At 48.7% G+C, this 18,679-nt stretch overlaps 1 protein-coding gene across 1 annotated transcript in view; it reads left to right on the plus strand.

Annotated features, from left to right (window-relative positions):
- Window positions 1–18,679, plus strand: part of OTOG (otogelin) — a 101,875-nt gene that overhangs the window by 12,794 nt on the left and 70,402 nt on the right. The window contains exons 15-24 of the mRNA XM_077114782.1: window positions 206–252; window positions 664–809; window positions 5,818–5,950; window positions 6,780–6,957; window positions 8,707–8,831; window positions 9,706–9,918; window positions 11,454–11,646; window positions 13,619–13,693; window positions 13,965–14,008; window positions 15,410–15,563. Of these exons, the coding sequence (XP_076970897.1) occupies window positions 206–252; window positions 664–809; window positions 5,818–5,950; window positions 6,780–6,957; window positions 8,707–8,831; window positions 9,706–9,918; window positions 11,454–11,646; window positions 13,619–13,693; window positions 13,965–14,008; window positions 15,410–15,563 (1,308 nt within the window). The remainder of the gene's footprint in view (window positions 1–205; window positions 253–663; window positions 810–5,817; window positions 5,951–6,779; window positions 6,958–8,706; window positions 8,832–9,705; window positions 9,919–11,453; window positions 11,647–13,618; window positions 13,694–13,964; window positions 14,009–15,409; window positions 15,564–18,679) is intronic.

An 18,679-nucleotide genomic window follows, 5' to 3' on the forward strand; every position in this document is an offset into this window, starting at 1 on the left:
ATTCTAGAGATGGGAAGACTGAGAGCTGGGGACAGGAGCTCTGTGGGCCTTCCAGTCTCCCCAAGCAAAGCAGAGAGCAGATCGGCCAGCCTGGCTGGAGGGCTATGCCGGGGAGTTGGGGGAGTGGAGGGAAGGCAGCCTTGACCCAGCATCTAGCCCAGGCCTGGGTGGGGTGACCCACCTACTTCCTTGGCCTCTGTTTCAGCACATGCACAGCGGGCAAATGGGTGTGCAGTACGGCCGTCTGCCCAGGTATGCCTGACCCCCTCCTTAAACTGTAGCCCTTTCCTCTGGTCTCACAGCTTCTTGTGCAGGGTTGCTCTGGGGGTCAGGCCTGCTGGGGAGGGGAGAGGTGTGACCCCACAGGTTTCTTCAGAGCTTCTTTGTCTGCTTAACTAAGGGACTGCTCCTGTCTGGGAGGGGGTTACATGGGGTCCCACGTATCTGAGGATCTTTCTAAGCATGAGGATCAAAGCTGGTCCCCATGTTTCTGGCCTGTTCTCCCCTCAGAGCAAGATCCCCAGGGCAGGGCTGTGGCTCCCACTGACCGGGGCTCGCAGCAGGAGGGCCAGGTCTCCTTTCGCTGCCCTGATTCCTGAGGACAGGGCGCTTGGAGCCTACAAGGCAGAGGCAGAGGGTCAGCGGCCTCTTTCTGTCCCTCAGCTGAATGCTCTGTGACTGGTGACATCCACTTCACAACCTTTGATGGCCGCCGGTATACGTTCCCCGCCACGTGTCAGTATGTCCTGGCCAAGAGCCGCTCCTCAGGCACCTTCACGGTGACACTGCAGAACACCCCATGTGGCCTGGTAAGGGCTGGGGACCCTCAGATCCCATCTACCCACTGTGCCCTGTTCTCTTTCTAGAGAGGCTGGGGAATTAGGGCAGGAATCCAGGTCTGTCCACAGCAGGAGGCTGGGTTCTGGTGCCAGTACCTCTACTGACCATGAGTCACTTCCCTTTTCTAGGACTCAGGTTTTTCTTAAATCTCTGAAATGGGTCAAGTTCAACTTCATCTTTGCTTGTCTGGAATGTACCACCCACATCTCTGCATGCATATATTCATGCATTCATTCATTCTTCAAACACTGAGCATCTATTTGTGCCAGAAACTGGGCTGGGTTTTGGAAACTGGGATGAATGAGAAATGGCTCTGCCCTCCTGGGACTTGCAATTTGTTGGGTGAGGCAGCCAAGCCCATAAACCACTGTTAAAGGAGTTGTGATAGTAGGGAGAGTATGGAGTTGATCTCCATGGAGGAACTTTGTGATGTAATTTTACCTAGTGGGGATCAGGAAAGGCTTCCTGGAGGAGGTGATCCCTGGGCTGCGTCAGTCACCTGTGCCATAACTGGGAAAATGGCCATCTTGCAGGTCTAAGACAGGTGAGGGATGATTATCTCTCAGTGTGGACTGCATTGCCTCTGCTCCTGAGTGTGGACGAGCCTACCCCAAGCCCCGGTCTGTGCCATATCCAGGCCCCTCCCTGCACCATAGAGAAGGAGCTCATACCCGTGAGCTAGGGTGGCCACCCCAATCCTGCCTGCCTGCTGGCCCTGCTCCAGCACCCAGCACTGTGGGCCCCGAGGGTGAGCAGACACCAGTCGGAGGGGCCCCTCCCTGGCCCTGGGGACCCAGACTGGGCTGTGAATGAGGCAGAGGGCTGGACTTTCTCCCTCTTTTGGCCTGAGTGACTCCTCTTCACCCTTCCCTGCCAGAGAATGGCCTAGCGCTGTCCTTAGCTGCTTTCTGTCAGAAGACTGATTGTCTTAAAAAGTGGGGTCACTCCCATCCTATCCTTAGGTCGATAAAGAAGAGGAAAGGCAGGTAGACATATCTCGGTTTGGTTCCTTCCCACTCAAGGAATTCTTGAGTCTTAGAATACCTCATCTCTGTGGGACCTCAGGGGTCACTTATGCAGGCCTCTTCTCTACCACGTACCTGAAGGTAGCTGGCCAGCCTTGGCCTGAGCTAACCCACTTCATTGCTGGACAGCTCCTCTATATAGTGGGTTCTTTTTACCAAGAGCCAGGTCTCCCGGTGACATGCTTCATGAACACTGATGCACTGATGCCGGGACTGCTTGGGGCCAGGTCTGTGCTTGGCATGGTGAGGGTTACACTGATGAATCTGACCCCAATCCTGTCCACCAGGGGCTCACAGCCTAAAGATGGGGGTCAGTCATCTCGGGTCGCTGCCGTAGGACCATAATATCATTGGAGCCATATGAGGGGAGTTCTTTGGGGGGAAATATTCCTGCAGGTCTGAAGAATTCAGGGGAAGCATGATGAAGGTAGCATTTGAGCTAGGCTTAAAAAGATAAATAGAAATGAATTATGTATGTGTGAGGAGGGGGAGCAAGGGCACTCGGGGAGGATTTGATAGTATGAAGAAAGCAATGAAGTTGGAGTGTTCTAGAAGGCATTAAGTTAGACACAGCAGGACATGGCAAATGACTGTGGCTGGTAAAGTGAAATGGGAAAGAAACAGGAAGGGTTCAAGATGAAACTAAGGCTTCAATCCTGGATGACCAGGATGCGGTAGGAACAGACATTGGCAAAATGATGATTATGATAAAATATTTACCCAGTGCTTTGAAATTTAGCTAATTACTTTTGCATACAATACCTAATTTAAGGCTCAAAATACCGCTATGTGGTAGTCATTATTTTCTTCCCATGTTAATTACGAAGGGACAGACCAACAGAGGCTGACAAAGCACAGTCAGCAGGTGGTGTTGGAGCCCAACCCAAAATTGGATATTATCCGCAAAGCCTGCAGCGAACCATGCAGCCTCTTCATATAGCCACCCCCAGAATCAGAGTTTACGGTCTTCAGGGTATTTTTTGAACAGAATTTTTTTTTAGGACAGTTTTATATTTACAGAAAATGAAGAAACTAGCACAGAGACTTCCCATATACCCCACACACAGTTACCCCAATTATTAACATCTTATATTAGCATGGTTAAAAACTTTGTGTTGTAATTTTACTAGTGGGGATCATGAAAGGCTTCCCAGAGGAGGTGACCCCTGGGCCACCTGGGTTCAATTATTACAAAAATTGAACCAGTGCATTATTATTAACTACAGTCCATACTTGGTTCAGATTTCCTTAGTTTTTACTTAATATTATTTTCTATTCCAAGTGATGACATATATTGACATTACATTTCATTGCCATGTCTCCTTAGGCTTCTCTTGGCTATGACAGTTTCTCAGATTGTGCTTGTTTTTGGTGACCTTAACAGTTTTTTTCAGTACTGGTTAGGTATTTTGTACAATGCCTCTGTCTTGGAATTTGGCTGATTTTTTTCTCATGGTTAGATGAGGGTTATGGGTTTTGGAGAGGAAGACTACAAAAGTAAAGTGCTATTTTCATCACATCATATCAAGGGTATATACTGTCAACATGATGTATCACTTTGATGGTGAACTCAATCACCAAATCACACTTGAAATTGCATTTGTCAGATGTTTGCACTATAAAGTTACTCTTTTACGCCTTTCCATACTGTACTCTTAAGGAAGCCACTATGCACAGATCACACTTAGGGAGTAGGGATTTATCCTCTTCCTCCTTGAGGACAGAGAATCTAAATTTTAATTTATATATATATAAATATTTTGCACAGAATTGTCTCTTTTCCCCCATTTAGTTATTCAATCACTTATTTTTATCAGTGTGGACTTGTGGATATTTATTTTATGTTTTGATTATAATCCAATACTACTTTATTTTGTTGCTCAAATTGTTCCAGCTTTGGCCATTAGGTGCTTTTTTGTTGGCTCTTGTCCCTTTGACATACCCCCATCAATGTAGGGTTTGTTTGTCTTGAGCACTTCTTTCCTTTCTGGCCTGACCTGATTCTGCAGGCTCATCTTGAATATCTCTTGCTCTAGACCTGGTATCAGCTATTTCTCCAAGAAGCCCTGTTCCTTTAACTGGAGGATGGTATTAGAAACCAAACTCTGGGCACTGGGTGTGCTTGTTGCTGCAAGGATATCGTTGCTTCAAGACCCTCTCAGCTGACAGAGCAAGGAAATATGTGGACACTAACCCATGTATATATACATAACTATAAATATTTCTATATATAACCAGCTGAATCTATATGAGTTCAATATGAGTTCAATTACATGTCTCAAACTCTTATTTATTACTATATGGGTCATTTAGCCTCTTCCTCTTATCTGTAGACTCCCACTCCAACAGTGAAAAACCTGGTTTCCACCATCTGCCATCTCTTTACTCAGTCATTCATTTCCAGTATACATGCATGTTAGTATGAGAATTGTTAATCCATACTACCATGGGAAATAATTTTATCACCTAGAGTACAAGGCTATGTTCAGTTCCTTGGGTCTTGCCAAATGCAACCTCCAGAGTATTTTCATTTACGTTTTCTTATCTGTACCCAACCAGGTATGACTAAATAAGTTTTGTTGTATCTCTGTTTTGCAAAGGAAAGAATTGAGGTTTGGAGAAGTTGAGTGACTACTTTAAGATTTCGTAGCTGTCAGTGACATAGGACTTTGACTAAGGGGTGTGAGCTTTCTCCCTGCATCAGTGACATGTCCATAGAAGATAAGAAGATGAATGGGGTTGAAAAGGAGGGTGATGTTTTAGACACAATGATTATGAGGGATTTCCTCTTCCTTGGGCAGAAACTTGGCAGGAAGATTGTGGCTCATGGCACTTCTCTTTCTGAAAAGTTTCAAGACCTAATCATCTCATTTTCACTGTCTTTTGATTGTATCATTCTCCTGTTATGCTTTCTCTGGTTGTCTGCTGGATTCAAGATAAAGTCCAAAAATAGTACAAGGCCTTGCTCTTGAGCCTCATCTTAAACTACTTTGCCTGGTGGGCTCTAGTCCCCTGGTCCTTTTACATCTTTGAATGCATTAAATACCTTCCTGTGTCAGGACTTTAGGGCACGCTGTTCTCTGCCTCCTCCCTTTGCCCAGCTAGCTTCTATGCATCCTTCAGATCTCAGCTCAAATGTCGCTTCCTTACTGTACCTGTTTCCTGACTCACAAAATGAGAATGTTATTAATAGAATTCTAATGAGAATTGAGAAATAGATATAGATGAGAACACTGCATAGTCAATTCTATATTAAAATTAGCTATTATTAAGGTTTTCATTATTTTTATTATATATATTTAAATTATTATTATTCCCTAGGATGGCCTCTCTTGTCTCTGCATGTTTGTAGCACTGTTCATATTTGTAATTAATCAATGTCATAGTTATTTGTTTTCTCTCTGTGTCCCACACGAATATGAAATCTCCATGCAGACAGGGACTCTATATGTTTCATTCATCACTGTATCCATAAAGCCTGGGACAGTTTGCCTTGCACATAGTAGGTGTTCAGGAAATGTCTTGAATGAATGTGTGAATGTGAAAGGGAAGTAAGAATGAGCTTAATGTGTACTACCCATTTCAGAGATGAAATGAGGCCCAGAGAATATTCACTTATTTCTTGCCTGCCTATCATGTGACACATGGAAAGAACCATATAAGCACCCATAAAAGAACAAATTTCTGGGCTGGAGTTGGAGGTAGGGAGGGGAGGCTAGTGTTCATGAGGTTAGACTCTGGGCCATCTGGGGTTCATCTAATCTTCTCCAATCTGCCACTAACCTTCTCGAATCTGAGCTTCCACCTCCTCACTCCCAGATGAGGGCACTGGGCTAGATGACCCACATTAACCCTGTGACTTTTACCTAAGGCTCCTGTCCCTCCAATGCTCTACTGGGGCCAGCAGGACAGGCAGGCTGACTCTGCCCCCATGGCCTTTTCCTCTCTTCAGAACCAGGATGGGGCCTGTGTCCAGTCGGTGTCAGTGATTCTGCATCAGGACCCTCGGAGGCAGGTGACCCTGACCCAGGCAGGGGACATCCTTCTGTCAGACCAGTTCAAGGTCACCCCACCTTACACAGACGGTATGGCTTGGAATAGACAGAGGAGTTGGTTGGGAGCTGACTGCCCAGGCCTCTTCTTTTCCCAGGCCTCTCTGGTCAAAGGCACTGCCACATGGGCAAGGGTTCACATTCTAGTACTGAGTGGGTCAGACCAGGGAACACCTTGGTGCCAGGAATGTGGACTCCTAAAATGTGGCCTAGACTCAACCCCTCAACATGACAATGGGTTTCATAGCAGGATTATGGCTTCTTCTAACAGTAGCATATGAATAAGGCTATTTCCCATCCCTACTCAGTATTTATTAATTATAGTTCTAATTCCACAAAGGGATTTTGGCAGCTCGCAGGAGACACATCTGACAAAATTGGCAAAACTCTTAAGAAATAAAAGGCTAGTACCAAAGAAAATTAAAAAAAAAAAATTGTCAAATTTGAGAATAGTGGGAATACATGGGGTATAAAAAGGCTACAGTCCTTACAAACCACGAAGGATGTAAAATTTGCTACAATTAAATTTGCTACAGTGAAATCTTAAATGGTATTGTAAGCTTCCTGGTGGCTACTGTGAAGAGAATGGGTAAAGAATTCTTGGGAAAGAAATATACCATTTCCTTAGCAAGAGCAAAGCTTTATTTGCACTTGACGCTAAAAGAGATTTCTCAGCTCCGGCACCATAGTAGGTTATTCCTGTATCTTCATTTAATCATGAAAGGGATTTCCCGAAGGCTCCCCAAACAACCTCATGGGAGGGCTGGACTGGGAATGAGAGTTGGAGTGGACATGGAGATGGTGGTAGAGAGTAGGGTGGATATCCGGCTTTCCTACACCCCGCTTCCGGTTGCGTTCCCAGACGCCTTTGAGATCCGGAGGCTGTCCTCCTTGTTCCTGCGGGTGAGGACCAACGTGGGCGTGCTGGTGCTCTATGACCCGCAAGGACTGCGGCTCTACCTGCAGGTGGACCAGCGATGGGTGGAAGACACGGTGGGCCTCTGCGGCACTTTCAACGGCAACACGCAGGACGATTTCCTGTACGTGCCCCGCCCCCCCAACGGAACCGGAAGTGGGGAGGGAGGTCGGCCCTGTAGGGGCTGAGCGTTCAGAGGTGGTGTCTAAAATCGGCACTCAGAGGTTCTTACTCTGCTTGAAGTACCCCCATGCATGATTAATCTGCTACATTTAAATCACAATTCTAAGGTGGGGCCCAAGTAGCTCCCTTTTTTTAAAATTTAATATTTATTTTTAAACATATGAAACACTAGTACAAAGCACAAGATCTACCCTTTCTCCTCTAGGTTTTTGATTAAGCTGTTGTCCCCTCTTGCCTTTCATCCCACTTTTCTACCTGGTTCTACCCTACTCATCCTTTTATCTTTTCAAGGATGCTTCCCAACTCCACTAGCAAACTTAAGTGCTCCTTATCTCCTTAATGCCTTGTATATACTGCATGGACTGGTAATTATTGACTTCATGTTCATCTTTCCCTCTATAAAGGAATCTCATTTTTAATAAACACCACTGTGAATCTATTGTATGAGGTCTATGGATCATACCTTGAGAAATATTATTTTTAATATTTATAAACATAAATATTATCTTCAGTACATTTATAAGTATATAACTATTGTTTATATTTTTTAGTACATTTTATGCTTTGAGAACATAAAATTAGTGGACTTCAGTTTGGTTTTGATTTGGCTCATGGTTTTGTTGAATTGACTGAATACCTTTAGATTACTGTAAGCCCCCAGTGAGCCAAAGATGCCAGCACTGCCTCTTTCTATCCCATCACCCTTACCTAACCCATGATATACCTCCTCTGAGTGATGCCTAAAGGCTTTTGACTGCTCCGTCAGCCTCCTTAATTCAGGGAAGGCTTTTTCTGTGGACTGACAGAGTTGAGAGAAAGACTCTTGGGGAACGGATATTGTTGATCTTGAAGGCAGAAGGTTCTGGCTAATCCTTCCAGTTATATGCATTGGGTGATGTAGAAGGAAATGGGAGGCTTCCTTCAGCCAGAAATGAGATTTCACGTTTGTCGTGAAACACAAGAAGAAAAAGCGGAGAGCTTTTCAGTGCATATAAAATGTAGCATTGCACTCTGTCTTGCCTGGTGGGACTCATATTAGAGCAGCTGCCCAAAACGGAGGAAGCCGACCTTACTTAGGGTGTGGGCGGCTTAGCACCCTCCTAAAGGTGGACCATGGGTGGGAGTGTTGCTCTGTGTAATGTGAGTACTCTTGCTGCACTGCAGCAGGGGTGGTTTGCATGACCTGCCCTCAGGGAGATCTTTTTCCACTCTACCATCCCCCATCCTCCTTTCACTACCCCTGCTGTGACCATTTCCTGCCAAAGAAAAAGGGAGAGCAACTGGAGTTTTCAGGAACTGCCCATAAGGAAGGGAGGAGGGAGAAGTCTTAAATTGGTGAAATTTGGTACTCTTCATAGTGTCCCTATTTCTCTGACATGAGAGCTAGAGTGGGTGGTGAAAAGTTGGACAGCATGTGGTTCTAAGCCTGGTTTGAGTCCTTTTGGAGCTGTTAAATGTGAGGTGGTTGTGTGTGTATGCATGCACGTGTGGTAAGGATGTGTGCAGGTGATGCCCGTGGCCCTGTAGGTGTTATATGTTTGGGTGGGTACACGTGTGCCTCTGGGTGTGTTTGCTCATGCTTGGTCTATGGCTGTGTGTCTGAGAACTTGGAGCTGACCTGGATGGGTGCTATCTGTTCACCTGGGTCTGCCTGGCCGAGTGGGTGAAGGTGGCTGTGCCGTGGCTGCAGGTCCCCCGTGGGTGTGCCTGAGAGTACTCCACAACTCTTCGGCAATTCTTGGAAAACACTGTCTGCCTGCTCGCCGCTGGTTCCTGGCTCCCCCCTGGACCCCTGTGATGTGCACCTGCAGGCCGGTAAGACAGAGAGGGGTGGGAAGGGATGAGAGGCAGCGGGGAGTGGGGCAGAATGAGGCTGCTTTGAGAGAGTATGGCGTAGGGGCTCTGGGCATGAGGGGCACTGCAATCCGGTGGGGACAGAGGGTGCTGGCCAAATTGGTGGGAGTGTTAGGAAGAGGAGGGGAGGGAGTGGGAGAGAAGGCGAGGGCTAGGCAGAAGGTGACCACTGTCACACACACCTTACACATGCTCCAGTCTTAGGGAGATAGCCTGCTGGCCCACAAGGCCCTACGCTCTCTATCGCCCCCTCCTCCTGGGCCTTTGCACTTGGTGTTCCCTGCATCTGGAATGCTCTGTCCCCAGAATCATAGTTGCTTCACTCTCTCACCTCTTTCTGCTCAAATGTCCCTGTCTCAGAGGCCTTCCTGGCCACTTTAAATCGCCACCGCCCACCTCCATCCCACTTTATACTTCCTATCTTCCTTCCTAACTTCATCTCTCTCCTTAGATTGCTCATCTTCTAATTTATTATCTAACTTACTTTATTTAATGACTCTCTCCTCCCACCAGAATGTAAGCGCCGCAAGGACAGGCTTTTTGTCTGTTTTGTACATACACTGCTCTATTTCCCAGGCTTCTGTCTGGCACATGGCAGAATGCATTGCGTGTTTATGCCCATGCCCACAGCCAGCCACACATGCTCACCCAGACTTACTAAAACACAGCTACAACTTTGCACATTCCCGAGCAGCCCTAGTACACACTCACACACACCTACTCCCTGTCACACAATCCCCTAAGGCGTGGGCAAGAGTGGAGGGGGGTGAGGCAGGGTCCTGGGAAACCAGGCGAACTGCCATCCCCACCCCCATCCCACTCCCCCTGTCCTCAGCCGCCTATGCGGTGCAGTCCTGCAGTGTGCTCACCGGGGAGCTGTTTGCGCCCTGCTCCACGTACCTGAGCCCTGTGCCCTACTTCGAGCAGTGCCGCCGGGACGCCTGCCGCTGCGGGCCGCCCTGCCTGTGTGCCGCTCTGGCCCACTATGCCCGCCTGTGCCGGCGCCACGGGCTCCCTGTGGACTTCCGCGCCCACTTGCCGGCCTGTGGTGAGTGCCCCATGCTTTCGTGCCTATGTGAGGGTCCAGACCCAAGTGTCCACCTGCACCCGTTAAAGTGTCTCCTGGGGCATCCCACAGACTCCTCCAGCAGGTCCCTGCCCTGCTTCCCTACTTGCTTCTCCTCCTGTGCTCTCCATCTCTGCCAGGGGCCCCCAGCCCCTGTGACTTCTCTCTTACACCCAGCTCCATTCCCTCTCCAAGTCCTGTTAATCCCTTAGCCACCCACATCTCACTCCTTCTGGAGATGCCTGAGCCACCTTAAAGGTCTCCCAACAGCCTCTTCTTACTGAAGCCAGAGTGAGCTTTCTAAAATTCTCTGGCACGCTGTGGCCCTTAGGTTTTTGTCCACACGTGGCTTAGGAGACATGAGCTGGCCCTTGGTCATCCCCTCCCCACCCCACCTCTGGCCACACTCCTCCCCCCTGTCTTGGTCACTTCTATGTCTCCAGCCTCAGTATATAGCCCTCCTCTCTGAAAGCTTTAGCAAATGCTTGTGGAGTAAATGAAAAGGCACCATGCTTGGTGTAAAGAGGTCTGGGGGTGGGCCACGGTGGCTCAGCAGGCAAGAACGCTTGCCTGCCATGCCAGAGGACCCAGGTTCAATTCCCAGTGCCTGCCCATGTTTAAAAACAAAAACAAAACAAAATGAGGTCTGGGTTCTATTCCAGCTCTGCAGGTAACTTGCTGTGTATCTTGGGCAAGGCTCTGCCCCTCTCTGAGCTGAAGTTTTTCCAAGAGGTTGTTGGAATGGATCAGTGGTTCTTCGTTATTATTTTTTATTTACAGACACTCTAAACCCACCAAGCAAGTGGTTCTTAACTTTGGCTACCCATTAGAACCCTCAGGGAAACTAAAAAATATCCATAATTGAACTGTCAGTATTAATTAAAACAATATATACCTGGCCATGGGATCTGGGCATCGGTATTTTTTACATGTTACCCAGGTGGCTCTGATGGGCAGCCATGGTTGTAAACAGCTGAGCTGGACTGTCTCTGGGGATCTGCTGACTCTGACAGAGGGTGGGACACCCCTGGGGGAGTGGGACAGTGGCACTCAGAGAGAGCAACTCTGAGTTTTGGGACAAAGGGTCCTGAGAAGCCGCTGGGAGTGGCACAATTCATCTCCGCAGCCCATGTGTGTTATAGCCGCAAAGTAAGGCTGAAATGTGTGTGGATTCACAAGCCTGTGCATGTGTGTGTTTAACTGGGAGTGACTAGAGTAGGTGCAGGGCCCTTGGGTGGTAGAACCCCCTGCCCCTCCCCCAACACCCAAGAGGAAAGACCCTATGAGGAAAAGAAAGCTCCGATGGCAGAGTCCAGGCTGAAGTTGGTAAGTGGAGCCCAGGCTGCTGCTCTCCCACCCCTGAGGTAGTCAGTGGGACACTGGAGTCAGCTTTAAGTTGAAATTCCAACTTGACCCTGACCTGCTGAGTGGCCTTGGGCAGGTGTCTTAACTGCTGTGGGTCTCAGTTCTGATCAGGGGGTAAGGAAGACAAAGCATGGCTCACCTTCCTGCTGCAGCACTGTCCTGCGAGGCCACCAAGGAATACAGCCCCTGTGCGGCCCCGTGTGGACAAACCTGCCAGGACCTGGCCAGCCCCGAGGCCTGTGGTGTTAATGGTGCTGGTGACATCAGCGGGGACGAGTGCGTGGAAGGCTGTGCCTGCCCCCTGGACACCTATCTGGACACCCAGGCTGACCTCTGTGTCCCCAGGTGAGTGGGCCTTTGTGTCAGGTGGGAATGAGGCTGGAGTCTCCAGGGCATCTGAGCTTCCCATCCCTGCTTCATCTCACCTTCTCAGGCCTGCTTCTCTGCATCCCTTGGAGGTCTCTCTCCTCAGCCCTGGCTCTTCTGGCCACCACAGTCCCATGTCCCCAGAGGATAGAACCCCCTCCACAGAATCAAGAGGGTCTTCTCCCCTCTGCTCCCCTCTCCTTCCACAAATATTTATTGGCCTCCTGGTATATGTCAGACATTTCTGGGCCCTGGAAGTTCAGCAATGAACAAAACAGGATTCCCACGTTCATGGGGCTCACATTGTAGGGTGGCGAGCCAGGTAATAAATAAACGCGCATCTCATAGCTCAGGAGGTAACAAGAGTTATGAAGCAAACAGAGTGCAAACAGGGAGTCCTGGGAGTGTAGGGAGGGGTTATTGTTACTTTACATGAGGTGAGCATGGAAGGAAGGCCTTTTTGTTACAGACAAAGAAGTGAGGGAAAAGTGTTACAGGCAGAGGGAACAGCCCTGATGCTGAGCACGCTGTGCTCTCAGCACGGCCCAGAGGCAGAATGCAAGGAGGGGACGGGCAGGGGTGATGCTGCGTGATCCCAGGGTTTGGCTGGCAAGGCCCTTGGTCCCCTCCAGGCCTCTGTTTCTCCATCTATAAAATAATATAATGTTTAATTGTTGGGCTTCAACTGGTGGGCTGGGGAGGGGAGGAAGGCCCCCTTGGCAGGTATTTTTTTGGGGGGGATCACTCCAAGGCCCTTGCAAAACACACGGTCCTTCCTTGAGATGCACATATGTGCCCCTCCCCCACCCCTTGTGTTAAGTATTGCCAACAAGGGGAGCCTGTCTTATGACTGGAGTGAGAGGTGTCCTTTGGAGTCAGGGACAAGAAGTTTGAGAAGCCCTGGGGTTGGGTGAGTTCAGGCATCCCTTCCAGCCTCTGCTGCTCAGCTCCAAGTTCTGCGCATGCCCGTCATCAGCAGGGGCCTCGGGAAGTGTGAGGAGGAGACAGAGCCTTTGCCCTCAGATGACCTTCAAAGGAGAATAAAAGCACAAAAATCACCACCCCACAGGACTCCTACGAGGAATGAATGAGATAATGTATGTGGAGGGCATAGCCCGGGGCCCCTGGCCAGGTGTCAAAATATCTAATGACTGGGATGGCGCAGGCACTGGCCCATCAGAACAGATGCTGGGTGTTAAATGACCAGTAGCTGCTGAGTGCCTGCCCCCAACCCTGACACCACATGGGCTCCAGAAGCGGTGGCCCTGTGCTTAAACCACCTCTCCCTTTGTTGGTGCAAGTGAAGTTGGCCTTAGGAGAGTGCAGAGACCTTTGAGGCTGTACTCATTCAAGTGGGCCCAGAAGGCAGAGAGGGCATGAAGCCATCTCAGGGCGGGGCAGGGAGGCACCAGCAGAGGCCTGGAAGCAGGCTGCAGCCCCAAGGCTGGCGTTCTTTCTCTCTGCCATTCCCCTTTTCAGTATCTCCATCGATAAGTGTGTCCCACCCTTTGGGAGTATCTCTGAGGTCAAGAACCTGGAGCATTTGACACCTCCAGGTCCATGGCTCCCTTTTCCTGAATGACCTGGCTCTGCCCTAACTCTCTTCTCCCTTGCTTCTTTGTCATTCTCCTGGATTCACTTCTTCCTCCACCTCCTGACGGAGCCTCTCCCCAGCACCGCTCCATGGATGACTCATGGGTTTCCCAGCCCCAGTTTTCAGCTGAGTAGATGACCCTTGAACTTGAGACCCAGCCCTGACCTCTGTCCCTGGTCTCAGCCTGGGTTCCTTGTTCTCTGGAAATGTGTCACATGCCACAGTACATGCCATTGCTTCTTTCTGTGTCCTTATGGTCCTGACTGGCTGGGGTTGTGGCCCCTACCTTTGGCAGCCCCCGCCCTAGCTCCCATGTTTGCTTACCTTTCTCTGATCCCTGTTGTTGTTTTTAAATAGGAACCAGTGCTCCTGCCACTTCCAAGGAGTGGATTATCCCCCCGGAGACAGTGACATCCCATCCCTGGGCCACTGGTGAGCTCCCTAGGTAGCAGGCTTATTGTCCACCTCTTAAGCAGAAGTTCCTGATTGAAGCACATGCAGCTGGATAGGACTTCCCATGAAGTGACACCCACCCTTCCTCTGTGCAAGGAGCCAGGGACAGTGAGTGGAGATATCTGTCTGAATCATGCAGTGATCCAAGTGGGTCACTTGTCTTCAGGTCCTGCAGTGACTGGGGAATCCATATCGGGGCCCTGCAGTGACTGGGATGGGCTAACCCCTGGCCCTCTGTTTCTCTCTGCAGCCACTGTAAAGATGGAGTCATGAGCTGTGATAGCAGAGCCCCAGGTAAGGATAACTGGAAGGGTGGGACTCTGGGGTCTCCCCTGTGGTGGTAGGCTATGGACAAGAGAGTGGGCAGTTCCAGCACAGAGCAGGATTGGGAGACCCCACTCCAGGTTTTGCCCCATAGTGGACACTGGGCCTTCTATATGACTTGCCCTCTTGGGAAAAGCTCCAGCCTGGATGGTGACATCCCAAAGCCTTGTTCCAACCTCAGCCCCACCCTAGCTGCTTTCCTGTCTGCTTTCTGAGGAGAGGCTGAGGACTCTGACTCCCTCGGGGATCATCTGGGGCACTGAATGGTTCCTTAGTCTGAGCTGTCAGTTGTCTTTTGAGGATGACTCTCTGCCCAGTCCCAGCACTGGACATGGGGTCACAGAGACGGGGAGGGCAGTCCTGGCTTTTGAGCCTCTCCCAGGCAATAGACACAGGAGGATGCAACAGTGATGGGTCAGTCTGCGAGGGGCTTGGAGGAAGGATAGTGCGTGGGGGAAGGAGCATTCGGAGGGGGGTCTCTTGGGGTGGAGGAGGCCCACAAGGAAGGGGATGGATGCAAACAGATGCTAGTCACACAGCAGGGTGGCGAAGAGCAAGGCCTCTGGAGTCGGGCAGCCTTGGGTTCAAGTCCTGCCAGCACTCAGCCTTGCCGCCCTGGGTAACTCTCACCACCACTCTGAGACTGTTTCCTCTTCTGTGCCTACTGTGGATTCCCACATCCTCCCCCTGTTCCTGAGAGTGTTTGTACTTTTGGTTGTTTCTGGCTTTGGATTTCTGCCCCTTTGTGCACTCCCATCTCACCCCTCAAGGCTATTCCCCTTTCTCTGCTCTACCCCAGCCCAGACATGGAGCTCAGCTCCTTTTCCTTCATTTCCCTAAAAACAAATCACAGGAGGTATGAGGGTATGTCACAGAAAAGTAGGTAATTGGACATTGACTCTTCCTGTCTTTGAAAGTCCTCTGGCTGCTCAGTCATGCTGCTCTGCTATCTTCTTTCCAGCTCCTCTCCTCGTTCCTCTGGGGTACTTCCTCTCACTTTATTATGCCTTTTGAAGGCAGAAAAGGCTTCTCTCCATTATATGGGGAAACAGGGACACTGTGGTATTAAATAGCTGAGGTGTATGAGTGTCTGGGGCTCTACCTGCTTCAGAAGACATGTGCAGTGACTGGTACTGGTGATGGTTGCCATGCCCATGTCAGCTCACACAGCCCCTCCCTGGGAACCCACGGAATCCCAGGAGCTGCCAGGGCCCAAGAAGGCATCTCAACCCCATCCCTCCCAGTTCCAAGTGTTGGGTCTCTAGGTTTCCCTGCCTACCCCTGCATCCTGGGTTCCCACCACCAGCCTGATGCCCCATGCATCCTGCTGAGTGTCCAGGCTCTTCATGGCTCCTTTTTCTTTTCTTGCAGCTGCTGCCTGCCCAGAAGGTCAGGTCTTTGTGAACTGCAGTGACCTGTACACCAACCCTGAGCTGAGCAGGGAGAAGACGTGTGAGCAGCAGCTGCTGAACCTGAGTGTCCCAGCCCGAGGCCCTTGTCTCTCTGGCTGTGCCTGTCCCCAGGGGTATGTGTTCCCATGTTGGCATGGTGCTCCACTCCTGAGGGTTGGAGGAACCAGGGAATCTGGAGTCAGAAATCAGGGAAAACCTAGAACAGCCTTGCAGGGAGGCACTAACCCAGGGCCAGCAAGGAATGAGCAGGGACTTGGGAATTCCACCTTCCTGGATTCTACCTGGCCTTGCTTCTGACAAACTGTGTAAGGCTCAGTTTTCTCATCTATAAAATGGAGATAATGTTAGTGTCTACCACTTCCAAGGTTGTTGTGAGGATTAAATGAGGAATTGAAGTGATAGCACTCAGTGGGGGGTCTGGCATGCTCTAGAGGCCCAATGAGTTGAAGACCAAGAGAGAAGAAACCCACACTTCATCTCTCAACCTCTCTCCTTGCAAAGTTCTGATCAAAGACGTAAGGTGGAGAGCTGGTGTCCCTGAAATACTCAAAAAAGAAAGGCCTCACTCAATTAAAAATTCAGTGTCTGAAAGGCTGCCGTGAAAGCTATGTGAGATCCTTGGGTCGTCCAGTGGTGGCTGCAGGGACCCGGCTCTTCCAGTTCACATTCTTGATTCTGAATCTGGGCTAAGAAGACAGTTGGGCACATCACTCTGTGACTTGGCAGTGCTAGGCCATGCCCTTCAGCTGGGCAGAGATCGGCAGTCAAGTCAACTGGGAGTCCCGGCAGCCAAGGAGACTGAGAGGAGGGGTCAGAGCTTCAGAGCTTCAGGACAGAAGGGGAGGGTCAGCCAGTTAAAGCTTTACTGTTTATAAAAAACACTTTGATATCATTGCCTTCTGCAATCTCAGAGCAACCATGGGAGAGGGGAAGGGGAGGATCATTAATCCCATTTTACAGAGACAGAAACTGAGGCCAAGGGCAGGGTGGAAGGAAGTGACTTGCCCAGGGAACCTTGACTCAAACCCATGTCTCCTAACTCTAAACCTTGCCCCCTGCTGAAAGCATGCCAGCTCCGGAGGCCCGGGGTCTGGTTCCCCACACAGACTTCATAATGAGGGTTATGACCCTGCCTCTTCCCCAGCAGAAACACCCCCAAGAGACTCCTGTGGGCTCTTGAGAATCCACAGGGGACAGTAGGCTCCACTCTCCAAGTGAAGTGGAAAGAGGTTTCTAACCACATATTGTCATTTAGGCCCCAGGACATGATTGTGGGAAGTGCCTTTGTCATCTGAGAGGGCTCCCGTAGCACTGTCCCTGTGAGCAAAAGCCTGGGTGAGGAAGAGTCAGGACCCCTGGGGTCAGGAAACAAGGGCCACTCACTGCTGGGCATGATGGCAAGGCCCCAGAGGCACAGTGGAAGGAGCATCGAACAAGGGGATCCAGGATTGGGCTCTGGCCTTGGCTCTGTAAGGTCTCACCGTGTGACCTCTCTGAGCCTAAGGGTCCTCATTGTAAAGTGGGGGTTGGTGCCTCCTTTCCAGAGTGATTGGAGGAATGAAAGATTCAGTAAAATCATGAAAGCAATTTGTAATCCGTTAGGCTATACTTCTCAAACATTAACATGCATGTAAATGAACCTTATTGAACAGCATCTCCTGTAAATATACATTCCTTTCCCCTCTGTCAGGATGGAGAAGACATTTGCCCAAGGCACCATGTGCTGTATCACCCCATGAGGAGCTTACACACACCCCACAGGGGCTTGTCAAAGAAGGGCAGATATTTCCTACTATCCTGGATTGTCCTCTTCCTGGGCTAGGGCTCCCACAGCTCCTGCCTGGAACCCTCTGAACACGTAGGCCCCTCTGAGACCCCTGATCATCATGTGCCAAAGGACCCCTGTTCACTCTAGGGGTCTGGGACTGTCTTTATGGATCCAGATTCCCTTGCATCTGTGTTGTGTATCACCATCACCACCATCCACTTCCCAAACTTTACAGTCACCTAAATAGAAATTATGAACAAATTAAGCATTAACTCCCCAGCCTCTATCCCCAGCCCAGCTCCTGTAACCTATATTCTAGATTCCAATTCATGACTTTGCTTATTCTAATTATTTCAAAGCAGTGAGATCATACAATATTTGCCTTTTTGTATCTGGTGTATTTCACGCAATGTAATGTCATAAAGTTTCATCCTTGTTGTTGTATGTAGGAGAACTTCACTCCTGTTTACAGCTGAATAGTATTCCGCTGTGTGTATATAACACATATTGTTTATCCATTCATCGGTTGATGGATACTTGGGTTGCTTCCATCTTTTGCCAACCATGAATAATGTCACTATGAACATTAGTGTGCAAATGTCTATTCAAGTCCCTGCTTTCCGTTTTTGGGGGGTATATCTCTAGTAGAGAGGTTGCTGGGTCATATAGTAATTCTATCCTTAGCTTTCTGAGGAACTACCAAACTGTCTTTCACAATTTGTATTCTGTTTAAAACATCCCCACCAGCAAAGAGTGAGTGTTCCTATTTCTCCACATCCTCTCCAACACTTATGATTTTCTGCTTTTTTGTTTATTAGTAGTGGCCATTCTATGGGTATGAAATAGCATCTCATTATAGTTTTGATTGCATTTTCCTAATAGCTAGTGACCTTTTTTTCATGTGCTTTTTAGCTATTTGTATTTCCTCTTTGGGGAAATGTCTATCAAGTCTTTTATCCATTTTTTAATTGAGTTGTGTATGTCTTTTTATTGTTGAGTTGTAGGATTTTTTAAATATATATTCTGGATATGAAACCCTTACTGGATATGTGATTTCCAAATATTTTCATTCTTTGAGAATGCTATCTTTCACCTTAATGATAATCTTTTTTTTAAAATATTTTTTATTGTGAAATATATATACAAAATGTAAAAATTTTCAAAGTACATTTTAACAAGTAGTTATAGAAAAAATTTCAAAGTATGTTACAGGTTACAGTATTTCCTTCTAGCTGCTCTAAGACACCAGAGACTAAAAAGAAATATCAATATAATGATTCAGTAGTCACACTCATTTGTTAAATCCTACATGATAATCTTTTGATGCAAAAAAGTTTTTAAATTTTGATGAAGTCCCATTTATCTGTATTTCTTTTGTTGCTTGTGCTTTGGGTATAAAATCTAAGAAACCATTGCTTAATGCAAGATCCTGAAGATGCTTCCCTATTTTTGTTCTAGGAC

This window comes from Tamandua tetradactyla, chromosome 8 (genome assembly GCF_023851605.1).
Source record: "Tamandua tetradactyla isolate mTamTet1 chromosome 8, mTamTet1.pri, whole genome shotgun sequence".
In the NCBI taxonomy this organism is placed as follows: domain Eukaryota; kingdom Metazoa; phylum Chordata; class Mammalia; order Pilosa; family Myrmecophagidae; genus Tamandua; species Tamandua tetradactyla.